Source organism: Ciconia boyciana, chromosome 14 (genome assembly GCF_034638445.1).
Source record: "Ciconia boyciana chromosome 14, ASM3463844v1, whole genome shotgun sequence".
NCBI classification, from domain to species: domain Eukaryota; kingdom Metazoa; phylum Chordata; class Aves; order Ciconiiformes; family Ciconiidae; genus Ciconia; species Ciconia boyciana.
In genome coordinates, this window is record NC_132947.1 from 11,166,886 (window position 1) to 11,176,808 (window position 9,923).

At 51.9% G+C, this 9,923-nt stretch overlaps 1 protein-coding gene across 1 annotated transcript; it reads left to right on the top strand.

Annotated features, from left to right (window-relative positions):
• The first annotated feature begins 1,549 nt into the window (after positions 1-1,549).
• Positions 1,550-3,097, top strand: TP53RK (TP53 regulating kinase). The gene is made up of 2 exons (XM_072879018.1): positions 1,550-1,985; positions 2,485-3,097. Exons 1-2 carry the CDS (start codon positions 1,577-1,579, stop codon positions 2,961-2,963), a joined length of 888 nt encoding a protein of 295 aa, XP_072735119.1. The 5' UTR covers positions 1,550-1,576; the 3' UTR covers positions 2,964-3,097.
• The last annotated feature ends 6,826 nt before the right edge of the window (positions 3,098-9,923 follow it).

Here is a 9,923-nt window from a genome sequence, read left to right on the forward strand (position 1 = left end):
TTTATTGCATTCAAAGAGAAAAGAATAAGTGAAATCACAGGGAAGGTAAAATTTAAATAAATAAAATAGTGGGAAAAATAAAGCAAAAATATTTTCTTTTGTATTTTGAAAGCTTTGGAGGATGTTTTTGGCCAGCATGAGAGAAGACTATCATATTTACCAGAATAACGGACTGAGGGCATCTGTGTGCACTTGCTCATAGGTTACATATGTATGTCTGTGGGGGCTGCGCACAGATGCTTGGATAAAATCTGCCCACAACACAGGGAAAACCTCTTTGTTTATATGATTGTTTGTGGCATTTGCAAATTCCAGCCACGGAGCCCAGGAACGCATCTGTTTCCCTGGACAAGCTGCCGGGCTCCTGCAGCCCTGCCGCAGTGAGGGCAGCCGAAGGAGGATGCCACAAGCGGGCAGAATTGCGGGATAGATTACCCGTATCATTGAAAACTTGGGAAGGTTGTTGAAAAGTTGTTACTGAAGCAAGATAAATATTTGCCAGGCATGATCCCACCATGCAATGACAAGTAAGCTGTATGGAATGTGTTAATAAAATATAAATGTTCTGAAAAGGAAACAAATGTTGCGGATGAGAAAACAAGGACAAAAGGGACTTGTGGCACCTCCAAAGGCAACAATTGAAAACATATTTACATGAGCTGGGCTGAAGCCTCTTGTATCTTCTGAGGAACATAAATTGCAGTATGTGCAGATCAGCCAGTAGAGTAGTGGGTTTTCAGTGTGCCATAAAAAACCCAAATACTGCTCCCAAGATGATGAGGTTTGTCCATTTTTTACTAATGCAGAGATGTGGGGCTTGGCTGCTTGAAGAACTGGGGACACCCATGTCACTGCACGAACAGCCCGTGCCAGCATCAGGGGCAGAACCTTGCTGCTGCCCACACAGGCACCCGGGTCACACCATGCCCCGTTGCAGGCTGGCGATCCCCTGCAGCCCACGGGCAAACCCCTTCTCCTCCCCAGCCACGAACTGGGCAGCTGCAGTGGATCTGCACGGGCTCCAGCCAAGGCTTTTGGTACATGAAGCGCCAAGAGCCAGTGGTGGAGCCCTGGTGGTGGTGTCCTGGTGGTGACGTCCTGGTGGTGGTGTCCCAGGGGCGATGCCCTGGCAGGCAGCTCCAAGGTGGTGCTGGGAGCACTGCAGGGAGACCACAGGACCCCGCTTGCCGCCCTGGGGAGGCGCATACCCGGCGCCTCGCTTGCAGGCCCTGGGGCAGCCGCGGGTCTTGCTCCCGCGCTGCCAGAAACACAGGCAAACGCCCCGGCTGCGGCCAGGGCAGGCTCAGGCACAAGCCCTGCCGTCCTGCAGCTACTCCGCCCCGCCCCGCACGGCAGAGGTAGGCAGAAGGCAGCAGGACTTGCGGGGGGAAGCACAAGGAGGGTTTTGGGAGAGGCAGCACCGTGAACGGCAGGACGGGGCAGGCGGGGCGCAGGCTGCGGTACAACGCGGGGGGAGGTGCCGCTCGGGGAGTTCGTCGGTTTCCGGCAAGGGCTACCGAAGATTGCCGAAGCGGAGGCGCGACGCGCATGCGCCGTGTGGCGGCGAGGCCCTGTGATGGCGGCGGCCGAGGCCGAGGCGGGCGGTGTGCGCTCTGGCATGGCCGGGGCCGGGGCCGGGGCCGGGGCCGCGGCCGCGGGCCCTGCGGTGGACGAGGCGGGGCCCGCGGGCCCTTCGATGGACGAGCCCGAGGCCGAGGCGGGCGCCGCGGGCCCTGTGGCGGCCGAGGCGGGCACCGCGGGCCCGGTGGCGGCCGAGGCCGAGGCGCCGCCGCCGCCGCTGCCGGGGCTGCAGCTGGTGCAGCAGGGCGCCGAGGCGCGCGTTTACCGGGGGCTCTTCCTCGGGCGGGCGGCGGTGGCCAAGCTCCGCATCCCGAAGCGGTACCGCCACCCCGCGCTGGAGGAGCGGCTGAGCCGGCGGCGCACGGCGCAGGAGGCGCGGTCGCTGCTGCGGTGCCGGCGGGCAGGTGGGCCCGGGGGCGGCGTGAGGACAGACGGGCCTGGGCGCCGGGTGCCTCCGTGCTCGCCGGCGGCCCCCCGGCTCTGCACGGCCTCAGAGCAAGTAACAGACACTTGACGGCCTTCCTGCTTCATCCTGAAGGATGCGGGCGGTTTCCTCTCATCCTGGGGCTACCCGCTCTGCTTTCTCAGGGTGCCCTCCTAAAACGCAGCTTGTCCTCTGACAGAAAGCCCCTATGCGTGTTTTGCCGGGGAGTCTTGCTCCAGGAGGGGCTGATCCTGTTACCAAGCTCGAGCTGCCAACTAGATTTAAGGCTGGGGGCTGGTGCAGCATGGGTTGGAAAATGGGGGTCGGCGGGGGAATTCCTAGATGTGGGTTGTCAGTGGTTGGCGGTGATCTCAACTGGCATTTCTGCTTAAGGCTTGTATTGGTTGAGTTTTGTTGTTAAAGTAAAGTTGGAAAATCCTGTAAATTAACCACTAGCATTTTTGTTCTTCTTTTAATAGGGATTTCAGCCCCAGTGGTCTACTTCGTGGATTATGTCACCAACTCCATATATCTTGAAGATATTGTAGACTCAGTTACTGTTCAAGATCATATTAATTCTGTACAACAGAGTGGGAATGATACCAGTAGCCTCCTTATCTTAGCAGAGAAGATGGGTGAGCTGTTAGCAAGAATGCACGATGAAGATCTTATACACGGGGATCTTACAACTTCCAATATACTTCTGCGACCACCCACAGAGGAGCTAGACTTGGTGCTGATAGACTTTGGACTCAGTTTTATTTCAGGTCTTCCGGAGGATAAAGGAGTTGATTTGTATGTTCTGGAAAAAGCCTTCCTTAGTACTCATCCAGATACTGAACCTATGTTTAAAGCTCTGCTCAAGACCTATGCAGCCACATCAAAAAAATCCGGTCCTGTGATCAAAAGGCTGGATGAAGTACGACTAAGGGGAAGGAAGAGATCCATGATTGGGTAGAAGAGAGCGGGCTTAGGGATGGAGAAATATTACTACTTAGGTTCTGCAAATATGGGTATTTATACTTCCAGTTGGTTTTATTTCACAGATCACTATTTTGATAACTGTGTCTTCAAATAAATACATTTGAATGAGTTTGTCGTAAAGTAACCAAAGTGTGAGATGGGAACACAGACAAGAGAGAAACAACTAAAGGTCACTTCTTTCATAAAAGTTAAATATTTCTTCTAAAAAGTAGTTTACAGTGTCCCTCCTGTTACTCGCCCTCTTCCTATGGTTAGAATCACACCAAGTAATCTTTCTCAGCCTGTGGACGGGGCTGAGATGATCCATGGATTTGATCCATGGATTTGTGGGAGGAAAGAAGGACCTGGGGATACCAGAGCATTTACAAAAGGTAATTAAGAAAAACAAATGTGTTATTTTTCTCAGAAGACTTTACAACAAAGCGTTTAAATTCATTATAAATGGCTCTATGCATCCTGAAAATATTTAGGAGGACTGAATTCCAGGACATGGGCAATGCTGAAATGGAGTGCTAGACGTAAGAGAGGTTCATTTTCTTCCGGTAGTCATTTTGGCTTTTTTAACTTTTAGTCAATAGTATTTCCTTAAGCAAATATAAAAATTGTTAATCAAGAACAGTTTTCTGCTGAGAAACTTCTACTTTAAGCAAGAAGTCTGCTGTAAATTTCCATTTTTTGGAGCTTTATAGGGGGGACTGCTTGTATTGTGATTGCCTGCCTAGGTAGGCAATTGGCAGAGGTAGGCAGTAATGCTGGTTTTTTGGTAACATTTTCTCTATATTACTTGATTTTCTGGATTACTGTATCTAATAGTGGCAATGTAAGATGGCCCAGAAGAAAAACTTAGAAACCCCACAGCAGACGGTTTAGAAGGTCATCGGTCCTCTGCGTTACAAGCAGACTGAGATGCAAGTTGTGTGCTGAGTGAGTGCGTGAGCTTTGTCATTTACTTCAGATAATGATTTAAAAGAAACAGTGAACCGCTGCCCGAGCGGTTTGCTGTGCTGGGCAGCCGCCATCCGTCGGGGAAGATCTTCTGTTCCCTGATGCTGTCACTGGTGCTCTGCCTGAGAATGCTTGTGCAAAAGAGGGAGCAAACCCTGCCCTTCCTCACCTCTTCACAGCCACGGACGTGTCCTTTCCATCCGGAGGGGAAAAAACAGCTGTGAAAAGCAGCGCGGGGGTTACGGTGGGCACAGCTCTGCCTGGCAGGGGAGAAGAGGGTGGAGGGCTTCTTCCTCCCCGTTTACAGCAAAGCAACCCGAGCAAACCCCGGCCTGGGTACGCGCTAGGAGGGGACGGGGCAAGCGGGAGCCCCCTCGCTGGGCGCCGGGGCCGCGGCCCGCAGGGTGCTGGGAGCTGCGGGGAGGGAGAGGAGCGGGGTGCAGCGGGGGCTGCTTTCGGGGGCGGGGGGGGCCGTGGGGGCGGACCGGCGGCGCCGCGAACCACAAGGCGCTGCCGCAGCCGGACGCTCGTTCCGTGCGGTGGCGCCGCCGCAGCGCTGCCGCCGCAGAAGGGGGAGGCGGCGGGTTCGCGGCCGCGCAAGTGTCCTAGCGCTGCGGGCTGCCCGTGCCCGGCGCGCATTCACCTCTTGCCAGAGGAGCCGCCTGGGCGAGTGCCCGGCCCCGGCGTGGGGCCCCGGGTTCCACCGCCCAGCCACAGCTTTGGTGCGGGGCCCGAGGGCCTCCTGCTCTCTGCCGAGCCGGCACCGCGTGCCCCCGGTGTGTGTTTTGGTTTTATTGCTCGGGTGCCCCGCATGGAGCATGGCGCTGCCCGGGCTGGGGGCAAGAAGGAGGAGCCATGTCTCCATGGGGGGAGCGGTGGGGCTTTAGGAGCAGCTGCCGCTGCTGCATGCGTTCCTGCCTGCTTGGAGAGCGAATGCAGCAGGCCAAGCAGCACACGGTCACTTAAAATGGTGCTCCCCGGGTGGCCTGTGGACCGCTGGAGCGGGGCCTCGTGGTGTGGTGGGAGCAGGTGGTTGTGAGCTAACGAGTCCCCTAACGAGGCCTGATCTGAGCCCCGAATCCCGCACCCACTGAGGGGAGGCAGCACGCCTAACCTCCCTGCCTGCCATCCCCCATCTGTACAAACACCGCTTTTACCGTCTCCTGGTGATGCCAGGATTGAGTTATGTTTGTAAAGCCCTTAGAAGAAGTCTGTTTTTAACTATCATTATGTTTATTAAAATGCAGCTCTCCCTGTGGGACCGCGGAGTAGAAACAAAGCTGATCAAGTGCAAGTTTTTATGGCCGGCACGGTGCTCTGAGATGAAGCCCCGCAGCGGAGCTGGGGTCAGCAGCTTGCGGCGAGGCCAGCCCTCTCGGGGCTCTGGTGCGTGGGACTGGCCTTCTAGCAGGGACTCCTGAATTGGCCTCTGCTGAAACCTGCTCTGTGATGGAGCTTCAAAACAAAGCAGAACATTACCAGTAATGAAAAGCAAAATGTTTTGCTTTTTCACTGCATGATAAAACTCCTCCTCGTTACATAAGTGTTACTTTTTGCACATCTGTGGTACGGCTTGTTGATATTTCCTCTTGATCAGCCTGATGTGTCTGTATGGATTGCTGTAGTGAATGCTGAGCTATTGCTGTTTGAGGGTGGAAAAATCACAGCAGGTACACGTCCAGCAAAGAGGACACTTTGGACCTGCAAAGCATCCACCCCACATCTTGCAGCCTCAGCTGTATCACTGGTTGTGCCTGTGGCAGCAGCTCCTTGGATGAAAACCACTGATTCCCTGGCTGGTTCACAAGGCACGTGGAGTTTCCAGTCTTGGTTTGACCGAGGATAGCTTGTCTTGCTGCTGCGTTAGCTTTCAGTGCATCTGCATGGTCGTAAGCAACACTGAATTATTATTATTGATATAATTTGCCGTTGCATTATTAATTCTCAGGCTTCACATCCAGTGTGCATGCATTCTCGTAAGGAAAATAGGACTCCTGTTTTCTTTTTTTTTTTTTAACATGAATAGTTTATCTGCTGCAAATACAGTTTCAAGCCGCCAATATTCTTTCAGAGTTTGGTCTGACTTTGTAAAAAGTCCTTGCAACCCAGTTTAGCTCATTTGAGTTTAAAAAGAAAACCAATAAAATAAAACCTACTCTTTTAAGTTAAATCAAGACAGTAATCTTTGGAAAGAAGTAAATGATCTTTTAGGCTAGAATCCCAAACCTCTTTTTAACTCGGACCGACTGTCTTGTTTTATATTTCCACCGCTGGCCAAAGCAGCCCAGCGGTCAGTCCCACCCTCTTCAGAGTACAGGTCCGGACATGGTGCACGGTCACAGCTCCGTGTGACACTGGGAGAAGCGGTGATGTCCTGCCCCGGCTTACCCGGAGGGGCTGTTCTCACCGGCCCCCAGGCTGTCTTGGCCTGCAGCCCCCAGGCCCTCCCGCCGGCCTCCCGGGGGGCACCAGGGGCGGTGGGGCTGGCGCAGGGCGATGGCCTGTGTGGCACGCAGCCACCGGGGGTCTCTCTGCCACCGTCGCTGGCACCGGAAAACCTTTACATTTGGGAAAAATGTTCTTTCGACAGAAAATATTTATAACTGTGTGCTGTTGATCACTCTGGGTCTTTCAACTGCTTGAATCTTCCTGCTTTTAAGAATGAATTGTTGTCTCAGGGGACCAACTCCAGGCCTGCCAGGAACAGTGTCATTTCCAGGGGCTTCCCAGCATCTGCCTGATCTTGCTCCACACCTAGGCATCACCCCAAGTGCCATGAAGACAAGGAGTGTGCAAATAAGCCGTGGAAAGAGGAATAAAAGGAAATAGAGGCGTTTCATCAGCAGAATTGGCAGCGTTAGGATTTCAGAGGGAATTGCTGATTATTGATGGAGTTGCCTTTTTTGTTTGTTTTGGTGTCTGACCATCACCAGTGATTTGTCTCGTGGGTGTGGGGAGCCAGCTTCTGAGCCCGGGGTTACCAGCCTGACTTTAGTTTGCAGTAATAACGATAAGTTCCGTTTTGCCCACTGATGCCAGAAGTGCAGAACTGAAATAAGGGGATTGTTGGAGATAGATGTGAGTTGTAGACCTATAGGAGCACTAAGAGGAAAAACAGACATGAAAGAAAATGCATACTAGTATGGCAAGAAACAGGAATGAAAATACGGTTGCATAATCTGGGTATGCTGTTACCGTGACTTTTGGACAGTGGCTGCTCTGTGCCGGCAGTTACTGTGTGTATATGTAAAACCTGTGCATACAAGCTATAGGGTGTAGTTTTTTTCAAATGAACTTTTTTTAGTCTAGGCCTTGATGTCTGCAGGAAATTGATATTTTCCAGTTTTGCAAGATGCAAAACACTGATAACCTTTTGCAACCCTCCTCTCCCATCAGTGCTGATGGGAAACCAAGTTAGTGCAATAAAAGCATAAAAGCTCATTTGTAACCCAGAGTTCACTATGTGAGGGTCACTACAGATAAATAAAGCCTCTCTCTGGCCCAAGCACAAGCTGTGTCCCACAGTGTCCCACCTCTTTCTTCTGCAATAAGCTCAACTTCCTCTGTAGGTAACGGATAGTAATGGCCCAGGAGCGGAGCGAGGTCCGATCCCAGTGATGGCCATGGAGCACAGGGAGGGCGCACTGAGGGCACCTGCGGCTGCTGCTAGCACTGGGAATAGGGGTGGTCGAGATGGAGTTTACAAGGAAACAAATTAATTAAATGCAAATTCCCAGCTGAAGTCCTGGAAGGCCAAGTGAACCAGCATGTAGCCCCCGCGCAACATGCTCGGCTGGGAAGCGCTGAAGGCTGAGCCCAGCATCCACTCCGCCGAGCTGAGAGGGGCCGGCTGGGATGGGAGAAGGGGCTGTCCAGGCAGGGATGTGACTGACGTCTCGGAGGGGGAACGTGCTCCTGTTCCCCTCGCCTTCCACACTGGCAGAAGTCTGTATCTTCGTAAGAGAAAGACAGACTGTGGCATTGACAGCTTATTATTCTTTTGAAGCTTTTTTTTAACTTACAAGGTTGATTTTGTAGAGCTCCTTTGGTCCCGCATGTGGCACACACTCATACATGTGCACCCAGTCTCTGGCTGATGGGTATATTGGGTAAGCTGAACCTGTTTTTAAGCAGTTGCATTGTTTTGATGGCCCGAATTTTGCTTTCAGATCTTCAGCCATCCATCTGCCCATCCTCTCCATCATGCACCACTACCCGAGTGCTAAAGCAGCTTATGCTCCCATAGCCCACTGCAGTGGCATTAAGGCAGCACAGGAATCTCCTACTCATTTATTTTATCATGACAACTTTTTATTCATGCTGTTGAGCAGTTAAAGAAAGGCAAGATAAAAATCCTCATAGCTTTCTCTCAGTCAGCCCTGTGCTTTCTTTTGGGCCCCAAGAGAAGGTGCGTTTGCCAGCGGGGCTGGGCAGCCGCAGGGCCGGGTGCCAGGCGGACGCCGGATCCTCGCTTTGCCAGCGGCCCCCGGCAGTGCCCGGCAAAAGCTTTTGTGTCCATTCTGCGATTTGAAAAGAGCCACAGTGGTGATGCCGTCACCCTTTAGCCCCTGCCCGGGATGGCCGTGGGGATTAACTGATTTGTTACTATTTATGCAAAATTATATATATGCCGTTAAGGAGAGGGAGGGGAACAGAAGAGGTGGATCCACACCCGGAGCAGAGTCTGTTCAGAGAGGGGTGCAGTCCTGTCTCTAATGCTGATTGTATCACCACACTCTTCTTCTCTAATTTCTTGTTCCCTCTGTGCCAGTGATTCATGGTTTTTATAAGCTGGAGAGAACTTTCCCCAGTGGGATCTTCTTTTTTAACTGATGCATTTGACTCCGACTTCTTTGATGCTCTAGGGGTGACCTGCCTGGAGGTAGCAATTCTCCAGAGAGCTGATTAATTGTGAAAAGGGAAAGGTTTCTCCACTGAACACGATTTTTATACAACTTTCGTATATATGGGGTCAACTCACCCAGGTTTTGAATATGTTTTAAAGCACTCAAAGGATGCTGGTGAAGTACTTATTTTGCTTTCCCTTTTTTCTCCTCACTACTCAGCTTCATTTAGCCTCCAATTGCGAGAATCCAGGCGATGCAAAAAGCGGAGAGAAAATGCAGCTCCCTTGACTTTGATCTCTTGCTCAACTTGATAGTACATCAGGTGTCTCCTGTGATGTGTGCCTCTCGCTGGGGCTCCCCACAGGCAGATGGAGACCGGCAGCCTCTGCAGCGCACACTGAGATTTACCTTGGTGCAGGGGAGCAGAACCCGTCCAACCCCACATACTCTCCCATTTTCTTTCTGATGACCCTGATGCAGGGCAGAGCTGGCAGGAAAATCTGCCCTCAGAGTTAGAACTGGGCAGCTTTTGTGTTTTCTTTTTGACTCATGATTGAAGCATCCTTAACTGCATGGGCCCAGCCTGATTATGTTAAGGCCAGCAAGGGTATAGTCATATGCTACTCACTTGCTTGCTGGAGCTCACACTTGGGTGAGCCAAGCCTTTGCCTCCTGCTTTTCCGGTATTTCCCATGGCTCTATCCTGCTCCGCACCACTGGCCTTTTGTTTGGTTGTGTTCACTTATTTTTAACAACAACAACAACAAAAAAGTGTTTCACATGGCTTTGCAGACAACTTGTTAAACCTCTGAGTCACTGGTGAAATTGAATTGGGAAAAGCACTCGCAGCTCCCTGTTTTTCTCATGCTTTTGAGTTTTTAATGATGTGCGTTTGTGTACTGTTTGTCCACAGCAGGGAAAAGTTTAAGAACTAAACCGGGTATTCAAACGGCTGCATTTGGGTGTTTTTTCCTAGCAGTCGCTTGTACTATTTCTTTATATTTAGATGTATCGAGCCTGCATTATTAGCACAACCCGCTGCTCTTTTACGGTCTGCAGTTACAGATGGTCAAACCGAACGAGCTCTTGTGCCGCCAGAGTTTTTGAACCAGGTTCGAAACGTCTCCGCTGCCGAGCCCCTC

Excerpts from the sequence above, each read along its gene's own strand:
- TP53RK (XM_072879018.1), top strand. The coding sequence starts at position 1,577 with ATGGCGGCGGCCGAGGCCGAGGCGGGCGGTGTGCGCTCTGGCATGGCC. Across the intron at positions 1,986-2,484 it reads GCTGCGGTGCCGGCGGGCAG|GGATTTCAGCCCCAGTGGTC; the intron begins GTGGGCCCGGGG and ends TTCTTTTAATAG.